This window comes from Podarcis melisellensis, assembly GCF_964234715.1.
Source record: "Podarcis melisellensis genome assembly, chromosome: 12".
NCBI lineage: Eukaryota > Metazoa > Chordata > Lepidosauria > Squamata > Lacertidae > Podarcis > Podarcis melisellensis.
The window spans coordinates 14,879,926-14,899,816 of record NC_138544.1 but is presented as its reverse complement, the minus strand read 5'-3'; the positions used below and the strand labels follow the sequence as shown (position 1 = coordinate 14,899,816).

At 46.9% G+C, this 19,891-nt stretch overlaps 1 protein-coding gene across 5 annotated transcripts in view; it reads right to left on the bottom strand.

Moving 5' to 3' along the window:
* The window catches only part of CPNE4 (copine 4), a 271,371-nt gene that overhangs the window by 26,334 nt on the left and 225,146 nt on the right, over window positions 1-19,891 (bottom strand). For all 5 annotated transcript variants that reach the window (XM_081882992.1, XM_081882989.1, XM_081882993.1 and 2 more), the window contains 3 exons: window positions 11,296-11,394; window positions 2,017-2,103; window positions 1,356-1,415 (listed from right to left, as the gene is read on the bottom strand). In XM_081882992.1, coding sequence (XP_081739118.1) covers window positions 1,356-1,415; window positions 2,017-2,103; window positions 11,296-11,394 — 246 coding nt within the window. The remainder of the gene's footprint in view (window positions 1-1,355; window positions 1,416-2,016; window positions 2,104-11,295; window positions 11,395-19,891) is intronic.

Genomic DNA, 19,891 nt, shown 5'->3' with positions numbered 1-19,891 from the left:
GTTGGGATGATTGCTATGAGGTAGGCGAAAACCAAATGGCCCTTGCTAATTTGCCGAGTGGAAAAATTCCTATCAGGCCCCTCAATGGCGACCAACCAAGGTCCATAGCAAGGCCAATAACGAAACCTGCAAATCAGGGAGGGCGGGTGGGAGATTGAGGAAGTGAGCAGAGAGGAAGCTCTCCTGCTCAAGCCTCAGTTTAAATGGGGCCAGGCCACGCCTCCCCAGCCAGCGGATTGGCTGGCCGGATGATGTGGCCAGGAACCTCCGGGTGACGTGGGACTGTGTCCCCTGCCCCCGGAGGGGAGTGGGTGGCCACTTGGTCCACCATAACTCCTCCCTGCTGTGAAGCGGAGTGGATTTGCTGCAGGAGCATGGAGAGTGAAAACATGAAGAAGATCTCATTGCTGTTTGCTAAATTTGAGAGACCACACCATATATTTAAAGCACACAACTTCCCCCAAAGAATCCTGGGAACTCTAGTTTGTTAAGGGTGCAGGTCATTGTAGTTCACAGGGTTCTTTGAGGAAGCTACGAGCTTCAAATGTATTTTAAATGTGTGGTGTGCATGAAGTCCGCCTCAGAGTTTCTGAGACTTGGCAATTATGAAAAATATTTGCAGACTGGCCCAAGAGCGTGGTTTTCAACAAAACTAGAATAGTAAAGCGGAAATGCAAAGAATAAACATTTAGATGTACATGAATGTGAAATGATAAATACATAAAGAGAGACATGACTGCAGAACAGGGTTGTTCTTGAATTTGACTTCAGTGAATATAACACTTGAGGTCTATGCAATTGTTAGCATCTTGTAGGCAAAGAAATTCTGACACGCTGTCAGGTTTTAGCTGAACAAAAATAAGAATCATGCAAGCACCAGCATTTAAAACGTGCCATATGAACAAAAGTAGATAAAACACAAATAAAAGGCTTTTTACACATTTAAAAGCAGTATTCACTATTTAAAATACACATAACACTATATAATCTCCGGAACAGTCATAAAACACTATGCACATTAATGCAGTGCACCTATAATAAATGCACACTTTGATTAAGGTAAGGTGTTAATGACTAATTTAAAACTTGAAATCTTTTTGTCTAATGTTTATTGAGGCTGCAATTCTGTATGTGTTTACTTGGGAGTGAGACCCATTAAAAATAATGGGACTTGCTTCTGAATATCCATGTATAGATTATGCTGCCACTCTCCCATGTGAACACAGCAAAAAAGACATGATGTATGGGGGGAAACGGTACCTGGTTGTCTAATTTTGTCCTGTGTGTGGAAAAAAACCCTAAATATTTAGCACTGTGAAAGCTATCCATCTGCTGTCCATTTAAAAACCACTTACTGTAAACTGTATTTGGCAGCCACCCATGATGTAATCTAAGAACGAATGCATCTTGTGAATCTGGAAGAGAAGAGAACCAGAAATTCAGATTTAAATGGCACGTTCTTAAATACTTCTTCATGTATTAAATGGGAAGGTACTTCTGTGAAGAAGGCATTTATTTAGAGTGGGGGGTGGGGCTTATTTTAGGCCAGATCCTTATTAATCCTCAACCCTATGGCCAACTCTGGCAACCTGACATTATTACTGGCCCTGGGACCTTAGGGTAAAGGGTTGGAAATAAATATATAAGCAACGGCCCCATACTACATGTGGTAAGCAGCTATATGTGTTTTGATTGCACACCTGGGAACAGAATGGGTTTCTGAAGATCAGCAGCAATCACATTCCTGAACAGCAACTGTCATCCCAGTGAAAACACTGATCCGCCTTGACTCTGCAACATCTGTTATGCTACCTCTGGGAGTCCCTTGCTATAATTAATTTCTGAGGCATGTTTCAGTGTACTTTTTTACCTTATTTTAACATAGCAATGCTTACAAAATGCCTACAGTGAATTCAATTCCCTTTCATCAACTGGGCTTTTAACTTAGCTAAACACACACACACACACACCGCCCTTCCAATTCTAAATATTGTGAATCTGTTCAAATGACAGCACCTTGCAGAGATTGAGAATGACAATGCCAGAGTTCTTGTAATTCTTCTTCTTTACTTTGTACTTGGGGTTTATGCACTCCCACTGTACCTGTGAAGACACAAACCGGGAGCATGAAAGCCGTTTCATGTAAGAATCTGAATAATTTATTCAAGTTGCATAATGTGTGCTCCACCGATGAAAACAGAAATCACATGAAACAGTCCAAAGCTAAAGACATTTCTAAACATCAGCCAATCAGGGGGGAATTATCCCTTATCCGAGACCTTCTGCAAAGCAAAACACCTGCATATCAATTTATTTTTTTTACAAGCGCCATTGCAAACACTGATTTGGCATGCACCTCTGCAAGCTATTCAAACATTAGGCTAACTCTGATGCCTTGCTGGAGCAGACTGAAGGTCCGTCATGTATAGGGATGAGGAACCCACAGATTCCCCAAGCCCTGCTGTAGACCAAATGGAAAGGCAGAGCCTGTGTAAATGCTTCAATAAGACAACCCATTGCCACCAGCTGTACTTTGAAGTGTGAGCCAGGTTTGTATACATTTCTAAATATATAAAATGCATACACAAAAATACAGCTATGGCTATTTAAGCTGCCATGCACTGCCTCAGTGAAAGTGCTTTAGTCCCCTAACCAGTCAAGCCTGAATGCTTATTTTATCAATGTAGTCCTATTTAAGTCAATGCAAATCTGTTTTTCAGTCTAGCACGTATATATGGACAGAACATACATCTCCTTGATGTTATCATGCTTCAGTGTTTATAATCCATTAGTGGGTCTCATTTGCTTCCATAAACTATTAAACTGTGTTATGCTGTTTAAAAAACTCAGCCACTTACCCCAGGGTAAAGCCATTAGTGCTAGAGTCACAAATTGCTTAAAGGGACAATTTGCACTTAGCTGGCTTTACTCCCATTGAAGTTAAAGAATTAAACACATTTTCTGCAAACACAGGCATTTTAAGGGATTGGAATACACCGGCTATGGGTATGTTGAAACAAAATAAAAAAAATTCCTTCCAGTAGCACGTTAGAGACCAACTAAGTTTGTTATTGGTATGAGCTTTCGTGTGCATGCACACTTCTTCAGATATGGGTATGTTGTCGGACTACAACTCCTATCATCTCTGACCATTGGGTGTCCAACAACATCCAGCGAGGCACAGGTGCTCCAGACCTGCGCATAAACCAAAGGGAATGGCAGGGCCAGTGTAAATGCGTCCATAAGACAACCCCTTGGGCCTTGGCCATCAATTTTACTCTGCTCTGCCAACCAATCCTGTGGCCTCACTGTCCACATGGGAGATTCCACTCTGCACATTGAGCTGCAGATGGGACATGTTGCCCCTCTCTTTTCATGTGTCCACAACATGTGGTCCGAATATGATGCTGTTCTAAAATGAGTCAGCACCTCATCTGCAGGACACAATAACTAGTATGTATTATATAAGCAGTGCTGCTGCAAATAAATATCACACATCTTTTCCTTTTCTTCTGCTGGTGCTCTTTGGATTTTCATCTTTTGGTCATCTGAGCCACTCAGGCTGCTGTGTATAAAGTAAAGGTAAAGGGACCCCTGACCATTAGGTCCAGTCATGGCTGACTCTGGGGTTGCGGCGCTCATCCCACTTTATTGGCCGAGGGAGCCGGTGTACAGCTTCCGGGTCATGTGGCCAGCATGACTAAGCCGCTTCTGGCGAACCAGAGCAGTGCACGGAAACGCCGTTTACCTTCCCACTGGAGTGGTACCTATTTATCTACTTGCACTTTGACGTACTTTCGAACTGCTAGGTGGGTAGGAGCAGGGACCGAGCAACTGGAGCTCACCTCATCGCGGGGATTCGAACAGCGGCCTTCTGATCGGCAAGTCCTAGGTTCTGTGGTTTAACCCACAGCGCCACCTGCGTCCCCCACTCAGGCTGCTGTTCTGAGTGTATAGCACCCAGCTAAAGGTTAAAACATGCTCTTTTAAAAGCACTGCTTTCTTTGATCCTGCAGATGGATCTGATAACTAAACAAATTTAACAAGAGGGACATTTCCATACTCTGCCTGGCCCAGATAGCTGCACGTGGCCCAGCTTCCCCAGGAATTCAAATTATTCATCTTGTGAATTAATTTTCTTTTCCAGTCGAGGTAACAGACAGGACCACATGTTTCTGGGAATTTTTCCAACATCTTCATTTATTTATTTTGCTTTCTGATCTCTGGAGTACTTGCTCAAGTTCAGCCCCTCCTTTCAGATCTGATATACTGTATCTTAATTGATGGTTTACCAAAATGCTGGTGGGAAGCAAATTTGACAGGGATGTACTAGGCTAATAGTTCATATCTGCCCAGATGTCAGACCTTAGGGTGAAGGGTGAGGACAACAACAACAACAAGAAGAAGCAGTCCTGTGTGCAATGTGGACACCCATTTGCACAACACTTGCTTATGTTAATTTATTCAAACAGATGCAAATTTAGAAGTAATTACTAACATCAGATTCAATTTTTACAGTTTAAATAAAAATACAGCACATCTCATCATAGTAGGAGAGTTTATGATCAGGTCTGTTTGGTTGCTGGCCAGCTGCTAACTGATGATGGGAAACGTCTTTTTTAAACATTTTATTTATAATTTTCAGTTTTATACATTTCAATAATTTTACAATCATTTTAACATTTTGAAACTTGACTTCCTTCCCCCTCTTCCTGCGGTTCCTCAAATTAATTTTTAATATTTTTTGCATGTCCAAATTAACTTAATTTGCTCATTTATTAATCTGCTTTAAATATATATACTCATATAAAACCGCAGGTTATTACAATAATCCTGCCAATGTTCTTATCTGTTTACAGTTTGTAAATATTCCATAAACCATTCCCATTCTTTTATAAAAATGTGTGTTGTTTTGATTTCTTATTATTCCGGTAAGTTTTGCCATTTCTGCATATTCCATAAGTTTTTGTATCCTTTCTTCATTTGCTGGGACTTCTTTCCATTTCTGGGCAAGTAACACTCTTGCAGCTGTAGTCGCATACATTAATAAATTTCTGTACAGTTTGGGTAGTTCTGGGAAACCTCTAAGCCCCTCCTGCTCTCCCTTCTCATGGTTTCATCTCTTTAAACTGGACTAGGACTGGAGTGGACAAACCTTCAAACAGAGAACTGTAAATTAAGACATACGGGAACCCCAGTGCTTTAGTCAGATTCAGCTGGTCACCTTTTGTACATGACGGAGGTATCTATCACCTTGTCCTTTGCCTCAGGCAGCAAAATGTATTGAGCCAGTGCTGTGTACGAAATTAGACTCCCAGGATTTGTCAAGCCTTCTTTCCAAACACCACTGCGCTCATTTTACAAACACAAATGGGAAGCCTAGAGATTCCTTGCACTCAGGGTCTTCTTCAGACAAATAAAGCAGACAAATTTTGGAGTTGGAAGCCCTACCAGATCAATTTTATGATGTCAGCTAATGAGTCATTTTGTTATTAAACATGAGATTGTTACTTACTTACTTACTTATCAAACCTTTATTAGGCATTATGCGAATAAAACCATAAAAGAGAAAATAACATATAAAGGCCTTGAAATATATATAAAAGGGCAGCAGTTGGCTACATACATATATATATATATACATATAGAGTCAATGGTTTTCACATTTTATTTTTATTTTTTTTTGGAAATGAGAATTTTATGTATGAAAGTTACATAGCATTTGGATGCCCTGTGGAAATAATTTAGAAGACATGTTTAAATGTTTAGGATATTTCTGGATTTTTACAGTTTTTTAACTGCAGTGAATTGAAAGTCCAAGAGTCCTTATTTTATATGTACCACATAACAACAACAACCACCACCTCTAAGAAATGCAAGGCTATTGTATTGTTATATTGCCTGCCTCAGAAATCTAGAAGTGTTGGCTTCAGATACATGAATTTTTCAGATACATGAAAACTACCGTATTTTTCGTCCCATAGGACGCTCCGTCCCATAGGACACACCTAGTTTTTTGGGGGGGGAAATAAAGGAAAATTTCCCCCCTTTATTTCCCCCCGCCTCCCGGCTGCGCCTCCGCGCTGTCCCCCAAGCTTGTGGGGCTGGCCAATGTCTGCCCGGCACGAGGGGCGCTCTGCTTCAGGGCGCTCCGTGCGCCGAGCGGCAGGCTGCTATCCGCAGCGTGGGGAGCCCTGCCGGAACTCCCGCGGGCTCCCCAGGCTTGCTGATAGCTTCCTGAAGCCTGTAGAGAGAGAGGGGTTGGTGCGCACCAACCCCTCTCGCTCTCCAAGCTTCAGCGAAAGCCTGTATTCGCCCCCATAGGATGCACACACATTTCCCCTTCATTTTTGGAGGGGAAAAAGTGCGTCCTATAGGGCGAAAAATACGGTAGTTTTTCCTCCATAATTAAAATAGGTGTCGTGTAGGAAGTATTATCCTGTTTAGGCTGAAATCCAGCACATACTTACCTGGTAGCTAGTCCCATTCAACTCAATGGGACTGACCACTGAGTAGCCATGCACAGGATTTCACTGTTAATATAGAAATTACATCTAGTTGTGACACCTCAAATCAGGCTTCCTCAGCCCTCCAGATGTTTTGAGACTACAATTCCCATCATCCCTGACTGCTGGTCCGGCTAGCTAGGGATCATGGGAGTTGTAGGCCAAAAACATCTGGAGGGCCGAGGTTGAGGAAGCCCGCCTCAAATGTTCCTTCACAACTTGTTTTTGAACTTCCAGAGATTAGACACTTTTTGTACGACTAGACTTTAACATACTAATAATTATAAACTATGATAGTTAAATAGCATCCTCACCTTCTGGAAATTTCCATGGAGATTGCAAATGTTAGAGGTTTTCTCAAAAACCATCTACTTGTTTTTTTTTCCCTGTCACAGAAACAGATTTTCACTTATATAATATTCCCACTGCTAACTGTCCAGGTGCACCTTCTTTTAAAGGCTATTTTTAAACCCCTCTGGCTCCCTTGAGCTGAGCAGAGGAATTTCCTTGGCACCTTCGGCTGCCTTTATCAAAATTTATAATCCAATTACGTGCATGATGTACTGACATGTGTGCCATAAGGGTTTTGTGTGGGTGGGTGGAACTGAAGGAAGTCGCCAAACAGAAAGGTGAAGAAGTTCAGATTTCTTAATAAAAAATGACCGAAACAACAAATGATTCCAGCATTACACACTCCTCAGAAATGATTGTCGTTTCTCATTTTCAACAACAAAATAATGCAATGAGAGCCTGCTTAATCAGGCCCATGACCCATCTAGTCTAGCACCCTGCCCACAGTGTGCTAGACAAGACTGGTGACTGGGAGTGGCCTCCAGGACCACATAACACCGGTCCTGAGAGATCTGCATTGGCTCCCAGTACGTTTCCGAGCACAATTCAAAGTGTTGGTGCTGACCTTTAAAGCCCTAAACGGCCTCGGTCCAGTATACCTGAAGGAGCGTCTCCACCCCCATCGTTCAGCCCGGACACTGAGATCCAGCGCCGAGGGCCTTCTGGCAGTTCCCTTGCTGCGAGAAGTTAGGTTACAGGGAACCATACAGAGGGCCTTCTCGGTAGTGGCACCCGTCAGATGTCAAGGAAATAAGCAGCGATCTTATCTTTAAAAGACATCTGAAGGCAGCCCTGTTTAGGGAAGTTTTTAATATTTAATGCTGTATTATTTTTAACACTCGATTGGGAGCCGCCCAGAGTGGCTGGGTGGAGTATAAATAAATTATTATTATTATTATGTCTAATCCTCTTTTAAAGCCACCCAAGTTGGTGGCCATTACTGCCCTCTGTGGGATCCAGTTCCAGAGTTGCGCTGTGTGAAGCGCTTTATCTGTCCTGAATGTTCCAACGCTCAGCTTCATCTAGCATCATTAGTCCAAATTTGTGTAGATAGAGCTGATTCCGAGAAGTGGGTTTGTCACAGAGTTGCTTATGCCGTCTTTATTGAAGCTTTTACTTCAGAACTCAATTTGTTTCATCTAACACAGCAGAAGCTTATGAAAGCTCCTCTGTTCTCTTATGACGACTACGGTGCCCACCTGAGAGGGGCCGGAACTGAGTTCCAGCAAGTTCCAGCTGAAAGAAAAGCCCTGCTTTCTTCTTATTGTGTTGTTCTTCTGTTGCAGGCACCCCCAAACTCAGCCATCCAGCTCTTTTGGGACTACAACTCCCATCATCCATGACCACTGGTCCTGTTCGCTAGGGATGGTGGGAGTTGTATTCCCAAAATGGCTGGAGGGCCGGGTTTGGGGATGCCTGTTCTATTGCATAGAGCAGGTATTATGAATGAAAGCTTCAAAGAAGCAACCAGGTGTTGGAAGATGCAAGTCTTGGAAAACTGGCTAAGCTGTTGAGCTCAGAAGATTCTTTTGGCTGACTATGATTTTCGGGGGGAGGGGGGCAACAGAGAAACCTATGAGGGTGCATAAAACGTACCGATGTGAGTAAACTAAAGAGCAGCAAGGAAACACATCTGCTCAGAAGCTCCCTTCAGTGTGGTTAATTTAGGCCAGTGTTTCTCAACCTTGGGTCCCCAGGTGTTGTTGGACTACAACTCCCATCATCCCTGAGCTCTGGCCTTCCTAGCTAGGGATGGTGGGAGTTGTGGTTCAACAACATCTGGGGACCCAAGGTTGAGAAAGGCTGATTTAGGCAGTAGAGAATGAGTAGAAATATTATCTCAATTAGCTCACCTGGCCTTTATCAGTAGTCTTCAGCCACTTTGGTCCTGGAACCAACCTTCAAGCCAAGCATGCATTTTGGGACCCATTCCTGGACATGTTATGATATACTATCTGCCTGGTGTGTTGTGCTGCTAATGCAGCCCACCTTAGGTCATGGCAAGACTCAATGGTGAGTCTCAACTCAACTTAGTGGCCTAAAGAGTCAGAATGAAGATTAGACCCCTCCAAAATGTTTTCATTCTAGGGGAGTAGGGGGAAAACCAGAATGAGTGGTGTTAAGTTGTGGGCGAACATATCAGACGACACAGCGATTCTTCCAAAGCAGCTCTTTATTTGTAAGGTGGAACAGAACTGAACTGAGGAGCTCAGTCAGCCTGCTTATATAGAGCTCCACTAGAATGCAACAGTAACCATTTTCTGTAACTAGCCAATCACTGAACGTCACTTTCGATCCTTCATTTGCATAACTATCTACAGTATCCCCTGCTGGCTCAGGGTGAGAACTTCAGTACATAACAAGTGTGATGGAGGGGAGAAGCACTCCATTCATCCATGAAGCATCAGTGTCACTACTGCAGAGAAACAAAAGAATGTGCAATGGCACACTGGATCGGAAGTCTTAATATCCTTCCCACAAGCAAACTGCCAGCTTTCTAGATCTAAAGGTTGCTAATAAGTTGACCTGATAAAGTGGGAGGTCATCTACCCAGGGAGGAATAAGAAGTTTTCTCAGAAATTCCAATTAAAGTCTAGCTCAGCTCTGGTTCCCACTGAAACCATCGGTGACATTTTAACACAGCACAGATGCAGGAGGCAAAAAGCAATCTGTAAGGCGGAGGTGGTGAGAACAACTGTATTATTTTCTATAGAAGAATCCGTCTGAAATAAACAACATATGACTACTTGTTAAGATGTCCTCTAGGTCTGAAATGTGATGACAGGTGGGCATGGTTAAAGCCTGAGGAGGAAGAATGAGAATTGGGAAGAATGAGACACAGTCGCCAGTCTCAGCTAGCCCCCCAACCCAACTGAACAATCAGTCCAGGGGGGGGGAATTCCTGTCAGCTTCCTCCTCTTTAGCCTCAGTGTTGTTCCTTGAAACTCAGCAGGGAGGATGGGAGCAAACCTAGAATAAACCAGTTCTGTCTGTCATTGGCTATGACTCCACTTCCTGTTGGCCTCTCTTGCCTTCCGCCGTACCAGTCTCAATGGCCACCAGCCGCCACTGGATAAAGCGCTTATCCACACAACTGTTCTGCATGAGCCCTGTCAGATATTTGCCGTATAGCTTGCTCTTTCATGCAAAGGTTTGGTGTTAAATTGGCTCCTTGCGTCTAGTCCCGGGGCAAGTTGAGTATCAGATTTGCTCTGGATCCCATATATTTTCTCAGCCACCCTGGTTGCAGACAGGCCTTGCTGCCTTAGTGTTATTTCCAGCCCTACTACAAACAAAATGATTTACATGGTTTTGTAAGAAGACTAGTCCTCCTGTAAACAATTAGCTCATTTCGCAGTCTAATAAAATAGAAGTCTAGAGTTTTTAGTGTGCATTCTAATCGCTTTTTGTCCACATTGTTGTTATTTAGTAATTTGGTCATGTCCGACTCTTCGTGACCCCATGGACCAGAGCACGCCAGGCACTCCTGTCTTCCACTGCCTCCCGCAGTTTGGTCAAACTCATGCTGGTAGCTTCAAGAACACTGTCCAACCATCTCGTCCTCTGTCGTCCCCTTCTCCTTGTGCCCTCCATCTTTCCCAGCATCAGGGTCTTTTCCAGGGAGTCTTCTCTTTTCATGAGGTGGCCAAAGTATTGGATCTTCCAGTGAGCACTCAGGGTTGATTTCCTTAAGAATGGATAGGTTTGATCTTCTTGCAGTACAGCCTTCTTTATGGTCCAGCTCTCACTTCCATACATCACTCCTGGGAAAACGATAGCTTTAACTATACGGACCTTTGTTGGCAAGGTGATGTCTCTGCTTTTTAAGATGCTGTCTAGGTTTGTCATTGCTTTTCTCCCAAGAAGCAGGCGTCTTTTAATTTCGTGACTGCTGTCACCATCTGCAGTGATCATGGAGCCCAAGAAAGTAAAATCTCTCACTGCCTCCGTTTCTTCCCCTTTTGTCCACATTACTTTTATGAAATTGTCTTAAGCACCTAAGTAAGGTGCTTCCAGACTGTCACTATTTTCTGGTGGGAATCAATAATATACTAGCAAATTCAGGCAGTGCAATTAAAGCTTATTTCAGACCTTATGCGATAAGAAAAAGTGATGAGGAAATGCACAGAAAAGTGTGAGCAGCACTTGTTTGACACAGTATCATAAAACATTCCAGCAAGCAAATCAGATTGAATGCTCAATAAACAGCTAATATAATCTAACTTCCCTGCAAGCTTTGTGCAAACAAATCAGACAACCAACCATCTGGAATTCACCCTAGTGAAAAGATGGCTTGAATGCTCATATCACTGCAATAAAAGGCACTGCATGTTTGGCAAGGCAGCCCACACATTAAATGCTGCTGGCTATGGATTGAAAAGGTTAATCTTTTACTTCTGCTGTTGCTTTTAAACGGCACACATTCACCTGAGCCTACCTGTCTCCCTTCCAGGGCTCCTCGCATCTCCTTGAATGTTGAACTGAATTCTCCAATGAAGTCATGTTTGCCATTGGAATCCCAGTCCCAAACTATGCACTGAAAGAAAAAGAAAGAGAGAGAGATAAATAATAATTCTTCCCCTTCCTTTAAAAAGATTTTTGGAGCTGATTTTAACCGAAACAATCCATATGCAGTGGTACCTCAGGTTACATACGCTTCAGGTTACAGACGCTTCAGGTTACAGACTCTGCTAACCCAGAAATAGTGCTTCAGGTTAAGAACTTTGCTTCAGGATGAGAACAGAAATCGTGCTCTGGCGGCGAGGCAGCAACAGGAGGCCCCATTAGCTAAAGTGGTGCTTCAGGTTAAGAACAGTTTCAGGTTAAGTACGGACCTCCGGAACGAATTAAGTACTTAACCTGAGGTACCATTGTACCCAGTTTGTGTGACATGGTAAGCCAAACTATAGCTTCATAATAATGTGAATGTGTGGGCTCCCGGAGATATTACAATGGCTTTGCTCCTGCCTGGTCCTTTTTACTCATGGTTAAGCTCTCTCCTCACTAAACACAAGGCGGAGCCAAAGTTTGTACACAACAAGGAAAAGGACCATGGAAGAGCAAAATTCCAGCAAGCTCCTCTCTTGGAGCCCACATGTTCAAATCGTCTTGCTAAGCCATAGTTGGCTTCCTGTGTCATAGGGCTGTTGGATAATTTTGTCAGGAATGGAACTGGGAATGGAAATTGCCACAATACACATGTTAATCCGAGGTCAGGAACAGAAATTGTGCATGTGAATAACAGCAGTATTTGCTATTGTATTCCCCCCCCCCCCAGTTCACAGACATTGCTGTAAATAATTATGCTACGTTCTGATTGCCCTTTAGGCTAGCCCCACATTTAAAAACAGGGTCTCTAAAAAGATAATGTCTGTCTTAGGCTGCATCCCGTTTCCTTCATTTTTGAAGTGATTATGCAATACTTGAAAACTGAACTGTTTTTTAAACCAGATTTGGAAAGATAAAGTTTGGTTTGGTTTGGAAATGGGGGGTTGGATTGACCTTCCCATGCAGGAATATTTGGACTTTCTGAGTCTGGTAATGGGCCGTCAGATGTTTGGAGCTGTGGGGGCTCTCAATTTTGGAGGGAATCTGAAACAGGTGTTTAAACATCACATGGAGTTTAGTCCGGACTATGGAAATGGGGCTGACCTGCTGAAAAGGGTCAAAAACATTACTAAGCTGGAGTTCCCACGAGTGAAAGGAAAACATGAAGAAGAATCGCGGAGGGGACATGGAAGAGACTTGAGGGCCTCGGACATAAGGGCACCAGGTTAATGCGCTAGATTAATGGGACAAAAAGGACTGACAAAATCCGGGACCAGGAGGAAGGGACGCTGGATGAAGATTGGACTATTTTACATTCTTTTTTTCTTTTGTCATTAGGACTGTTTTATAATAATTGATGAATGTTAGAAAAATGTTGAAATGGAACTACTTGGTTCTAGTAAAAATGTTTTAAAGAATTAGGTTAATGATATGTGTCAGAGCCACCCGTTGGTCCCAGCTCACAAGAGACCTAAGCCCAAACCAGTTTATTTACAAAAGTCTTTATTGAAGAGCATTGCTGCTTTTACATTCCATCTCCGTGGCTCTACGTCTGTGACATCAGACCGCCGAAGTCCCCTCTGAATCAGTACCGCCTCTACACCAGTTTAAGAGGCTAGTGCTGGACCACCTCTTCCTCTCCTTCCTTTTCCGCAGGGTCTTTCTGCCCCCCTGGGTTCCCTCCCGCCGGGACTCCCCGGAGGCTGAATCCTCTGACGCCTGTTCCCCCCTCCTTCGCGCTTTGGGACCAGGCTCCTCCCCAGGGCTTCCCTCACTTCCGTGCGCCTCCACATTTGAACTTGGCGCGCGTACGTTGCTCCTGACCTTCCTCTCGACCGCTACACTGCTCCCGGTGCTACTTTCCGCCCCTTCCGGCAGGACGTCTTGCCCCGATCTCCTTCCCCCCTCTGCTTCCTGTTCTGTTCCCTCTGTCACACTGGTAACTCCACCCCCTTCACTCCGTTCCGACTGAGAAGCTGGCCCCGATCTCCAACTCCCACTGGGAGTTCTCCCTTCGCTCCCCTGCTCCTGACTCCTTCCCCCTTGGCCTCCCCTTGGTCTGACCAGGGGGGCTCCCTTTTGGGAGTCCTCTGACTCACTGGACAGACTCATGGACGACCTTTGGTCATCGTCATCCTCCTCCTCATCTCTCTGGAATTCTTCCCCCTCGCTCTCTGTCTCCTCCCCCATTTGCTCTTCTCTCCCTGAAACCCTGACATCCATCCCCCCTCGAAGCCCCCCCTTCCCCCTCCCGCTCGTCGGGTGCAGGTTGTGGAAGCTGCGGCTCTTCGGGGGTAGATTCGGGATACAGGTCGTCTACGTCAATGTTCTCTGCTGGCAGTTCTGTCTATGTGTGTTCGAACTCGGGTTCTTCACCCAACGCATTCTTACTTTCCTCTTCCATTGTTACTTCGTCTGGTGCTGCCTTCCAAGGCCACTTCACCCACCTCTTACGCCAGTCCTCCTCTGGTTGCTCCTCCCACCAATCCGAGGGTAGTGTGTCCACTCCCGAACACGATCCTCTGGGCGGGCTTGATTCTGGTGTCCCTTCCTCGGTGGAAGAGAAGCCCCGGAACGTGCTATCTGACAATGTGGGCGTAAAGAGCCAGTCATCAAAGTACTCAGCTGGCATGGGTCTATGTGGGAATAGTGCATGGAACTCGTCTTTCAAAAGGGGTTCATCTAACGCGTAATCCGGCACCCAACTATTGGCACTGGCTGGGGTGCCCTCTCTGGCGAGAAAATATTCAACTCCCTCTGCCCCCCATCTCGAGTCCAGGATCTCAGTGACCTCGTTGAGTGGTTCGGCCCTAGGCGACTCCCCCCTCTTGGGTGACTCTTTGCGTGGGTCTGGTACTGTTTCTGACTCCTGAAACCTGTGCGGGGCCTTGTAGGGAGTGAGCACCGACCTATGAAAGACCGGGTGTACTCTAGATCCTTCTGGGAGGGCCAGGCGAAACGCTACAGGATTGATCCTAGCCTCAACTTGGTATGGACCTAGCTGCCTGTGTCCTAATTTCTTCTTGGCTAACGATTTGGCTGGCATCGCTTGAGCCGCTAACCATACCCAGTCCCCCACCTGGATGTCTTCTCCCGCCCTTCTGTGTTTGTCCGCCTGCACCTTATAGGCTTGTTTGGCCAGCTCCAAATGTCTCCGCAGCTCCTCGTGCACCTCTTGCAACTCTGCTGCGAACTGGTCGGCCTCTTGTGGCACCCCCTCTCCCGGTGCTACAAGCCTCGGAAAGGTTCTGGGATGACGGCCATTGTTCGCGAAGAACGGCGTCACCCCCGTCGATGCGTGCTTCGTGTTGTTGTAGGCAAACTCAGCCATCGGCAGGTAGTCCACCCACGCTGCGGGTCGTTGATTGGCGTAACATCTCAGGTACTGCTGCATGATCGCGTTGACCCTCTCTGCTTGGCCGTTGGTCTGTGGATGTCTCGCCGACGCTAGGTCGATCTTGACGTGCAGGATACCTAGAAGCTTCTGCCAGAAGTTGGAAACAAATTGGCGCCCCCTGTCGGACAGGACGGACTGCGGTAGCCCATGCACTCTGAACACGTGGTCGACGAAGAGTTTGGCGGTCTGTTCTGCCGTCGCCACCTTGGCACAAGGAATGAAGTGCGCCATCTTGGTGAACAAGTCCACAACCACCAGTACCGCCGTCTTGCCCCTGGAGCTGGGCAGATCAGTAACAAAGTCCAGGGCTACCCTCTCCCACGGTTGCTGCGGCGTCTCCAGCGGTTCCAGCAATCCCGCTGGCTTCTGGTGTACTGGTTTGGACCTCTGACAGGTGTCACACCTGGCGACGTAATCCGCCACCTCTCCCCGCATCTGGGGCCACCAAAAGTCTCTGGCCACTAATTCTATTGTCTTCTTCTTGCCGAAGTGGCCCGCACTGGGGGCGTCGTGCAACTGCTGCAGAACCTTTGCGCGAAGCTCGTCGCTTGGTACGTAGAGGGCACCCTTGCGAGTCAAGAGCCCGTCTCGCAACTGGAACTCATCGTCTCTCTGTGAACCCCTGCGCAGCTCCTCCATCTTGGATTGTGCAAATTGATCCACTTGCAACGCGCGTCGCACCGCGTCCAGGTCGACTGCGATGGCAGCGCACGCCCACGCCTGCGGTGCGAAAATGTGCTTCGCTGCTATTGGTGCCGTCTCCTCAAGATATTGTGGTTTCCTGGAGAGCGCATCGGCTATAACGTTGGAATCCCCCGGGATGTATTCTATTCTGAAGTCGAAATCCGCGAAGAATTCTGCCCAGCGCATGTGTCTTTGGCTCTGCAGCTTCGCTGTTCGCCAATACTCTAAGTTCTTGTGATCCGTGCGGACCTGCACTGTGTGCTTGGCTCCTATGAGGAAGTGTCGCCACGCTTTGAAAGCTGCGTGAATGGCCAACAGTTCCCTGTCCCATATGGTGTAGTTCTGCTCCGTCTTGCTGAGCTTCCGGGAGTAAAAGGCGCCAGGTCTCCAATTCCCTTGCGGATCCTCTTGCAGAAGGACGGCTCCAACCGCTCTGTCGGACGCGTCGGTTTCTACCCGCATGGGCCTGCCGGGATTCACGTGCAGCAGCTGCTCCTCGGAGGCGAAGAGGCTTTAAAGCTTCCGAAAAGAGCACTCCGCCTGTTCCGTCCAAGCGAACTTCTTCTTCTTGGAACTGAGGGTGTCCGTGATTGCTGCGGTCTCCTTTGCAAAACCTTTGATGAATTTGCGATAAAAATTGGCAAACCCGATGAATCTTTGGACTTCCTTCCGATTGCGTGGGCTCTTCCAGTCCAACACCGCTCGGACCTTGACGCTGTCCATGGCCAGCCCCTCGTCGGACAGTTTGTAGCCGAGGAAATCCACCTCCGTCACATCAAACTGGCACTTCTCCAACTTGGCGTAGAGCCTGTGCTCCCGCAATCTCTGCAGGACCTCCTTTACGTCCTTCTCGTGAGCTTCCGGCGATTCCGAGAAAATCAGGATGTCGTCGAGAAAACACACACACTTCTTGTAGAGGAGTCCCGCCAGCACGTGATGCATAAATGCTTGGAAAACGTGGCTGCCATTTTGGAGACCAAACGGCATAACTCTGTATTCATACGTGCCCAGAGGCGTGAACATGGCAGTCTTCCACTCATCGCCCTTCTGGATGCGGATGAGGTTGTACGCTCCACGCAAATCCAACTTGGTGAAGATCTTACCCTTCCTAACGGTCGCTAGGAGGTCGTCAATCTTGGGCATGGGAAAGGCCTTGGGCTTAGTCAGTCTGTTTATGAATCGATAGTCCACAATGAGTCTTTTTTGAGGCGTGTCTTTCTTCTTCACAAAGAAAACAGGGCTGCCTCCCACTGCTTTGGATTCTCGGATGAAACCGCGCTTCAAATTATGCTCTATGAACTCTCTGAGCTCTTGCATCTCGTCCTCAGACATGGAATACAGCTTTGCAGTCGGCAGCTGCGCCCCCGGCACCAGGTCGATCGCACAGTCGTAAGGCCTGTGAGGCGGCAACTTGTCAGCTTCTTTCTCGCAGAAAACCTCCAAGAATCCTTCGTACTTGCGAGGCACTGCCTGCACCATGCCAAGTTGCAGCTGCTGCTCAGCCCCCTCCTCCTGATTCGTCTGGATGCAATGCTGAGCACAATACGATGAGCAGAAGGTGATTTGCCGCTGGTACCACGCTACAGCGGGACTGTGCCTCTCCAGCCAACTCATGCCCAATACTATGGGCGTGTCTGACAGGTGGGTGACATTGAAGCTAATGACTTCTCGGTGATTTCCAATCTGCATCACCATGGGAGGTGTCTGCTGCACAACTTGCCCTCCCAGCAATTTCCTGCCATCCACCGTAACTACGTTCAGAGGCGTTGTTGCGGGCAGGAGCGCTATACGATGCTGCTTGACAAATTGCATTCCCACAAAATCCGCGTTGTTCCCTGAATCAATCGTGATGGGAACTTCCAGGGTGGGTCCATTCGGCAGCTGAAGCGTTGCAGTGAGTTGCACTGCTGGCTTGGGTGGTAAAGGGTCCGTGCGTTGCAAGGGTGCTGGGGACTGCTCTACAGATTCGCCTGGCTGAGCCCCAGTAGCTCCGCTTCCAGCCAGGCACTGTCGTTTCCCTGAGGTTGCTCTCTTTGCACCACTTCCGCTGCCACTGTTGCTAGAGCTGCAGTATGTTTTTGGAGCCTCTGGGCGCACTCTTTCGCCATATGCTGTGCACTGTCACAGATGTAACATTTCCTGGTCCCTCTAGGAGGCTTCGCCTTTACTGCACCGGAAACAGGGGCTCTGGTTGGTGTCTGAGCCCTAGCACCACCAATTTCCATCGGCTCTTCACCCTGCCTCCCCAAGGGCGAGGGGTGCGTCTGGCTGAAGTCCCTGGGAACAAAAGGGGGTGTTCTCGCTGGTGCACGCGCCTGGGGTCCCTCCCCATCGTGCCAAGGGCGTCCCTCGTGTCTTATTCCGATCGCAAGAGCCCTCTGCACCACGTCTTCTAGGGTCTGGGGTCTGTCTCCTCTGGCAATCTCATCCTTGATGGGGCCGCTAAGACCTTCCCAGAACAGATCTCTTACTGGTTTACTGCCTTTCTCCCAGCCTAACACAGTTAATAATGCGAAGAATCTGGAATGATATTGACGTACAGTGGCTTTGCCTTGCCTCAGTCCATGCATCTCTTTACGTGCAATATCCAAATCCACAGATGACTGGAAACAAGCATCCATCGCTTTAATCAATTCATCAGAATTGCGGCGGGCAGGGCCATCTTCGCGCCACAAATTGCGCAACCAAGCTCTGGCTTCCCCATGCAAATGCGAAATTATAAATCCCATTCTCTCTTCCTCATCTTTAAAATCATTGCGAAGCAAATGCAGTGCATACAAGACGTCTGCCCTGAAGTTAGGGTAGTTCTTCAGGTTCCCATCGAAGTGGGTGACTAGGGTGCCCCCCCGCCGTCCAAGTCCAACTCCCTCCGATCTGGATCCCGGGAACCCCGCCCCGCTTGCATGCTCCCACCTTGTTCGCAGGTCCTGGCAACTCTTCTCCAGTTCGTCATTCTTCTTTTGCGATGCAATGACTGCAGCTGTGAGTTCGGTAACCTGATTCCTCAGCGCTTGGAGCTGTTCCTCTGCACTCATGGCTGCTACCGTTGGTGAGCTTTGCAAAGAAAATTTTGCGTTGATTGGGAGGGGACTTACTGTCAGAGCCACCCGTTGGTCCCAGCTCACAAGAGACCTAAGCCCAAACCAGTTTATTTACAAAAGTCTTTATTGAAGAGCATTGCTGCTTTTACATTCCATCTCCATGGCTCTACGTCTGTGACATCAGACCGCCGAAGTCCCCTCTGAATCAGTACCGCCTCTACACCAGTTTAAGAGGCTAGTGCTGGACCACCTCTTCCTCTCCTTCCTTTTCCGCAGGGTCTTTCTGCCCCCCTGGGTTCCCTCCCACCGGGACTCCCCGGAGGCTGAATCCTCTGACGCCTGTTCCCCCCTCCTTCGCGCTTTGGGACCAGGCTCCTCCCCAGGGCTTCCCTCACTTCCGTGCGCCTCCACATTTGAACTTGGCGCGCGTACGTTGCTCCTGACCTTCCTCTCGACCGCTACACTGCTCCCGGTGCTACTCTCCGCCCCTTCCGGCAGGACGTCTTGCCCCGATCTCCTTCCCCCCTCTGCTTCCTGTTCTGTTCCCTCTGTCACACTGGTAACTCCACCCCCTTCACTCCGTTCCGACTGAGAAGCTGGCCCCGATCTCCAACTCCCACTGGGAGTTCTCCCTTCGCTCCCCTGCTCCTGACTCCTTCCCTCTTGGCCTCCCCTTGGTCTGACCAGGGGGGCTCCCTTTTGGGAGTCCTCTGACTCACTGGACAGACTCATGGACGACCTTTGGTCATCGTCATCCTCCTCCTCATCTCTCTGGGATTCTTCCTGTGCTTGGAGGATGAGGAATCCTTGTGGCTTTCCTTGCTCTTGGTAGTGCTGATACTGAGACCAGGAGGCTGGCTGCAGGCACCGCTTTCATTCTTTGGTCCATTCTTTGGATTCTTCCCCCTCGCTCTCTGTCTCCTCCCCCATTTGCTCTTCTCTCCCTGAAACCCTGACAATATGGTTATGAGAAGTTGATAAAAATAAGATTTAAGTTTTAAGTTCTAAGGCTTGCTATAAGACAAGATGAAAATAGATTAAGATAATGTAAGAAAATGTAAGGACAAAATATTGTGAACTATGGAAAGGATTTGCTGTGATAATTATTAACCAGGGTACAAGAAAGGGGAGGAGGAGGAGGTCAAAGGAAGAAGGTAATGAAAGCTAAAAATTTGAGAATGATGGATGTATTTTTTCTTCCTATTTTTCTTTTTTTTTCTTTGGTATGTATTTTTGTATGTTTTTTTCTTTATTGTATTTCTTTTTATATGCTTTTTTCTTTTTTCTGTATTTTGTAAACCTATGTTTTTGTGAAATTTCAATAAATATTTTACAAAAAAAGAAAACTGAACTGTTTTTAAAAA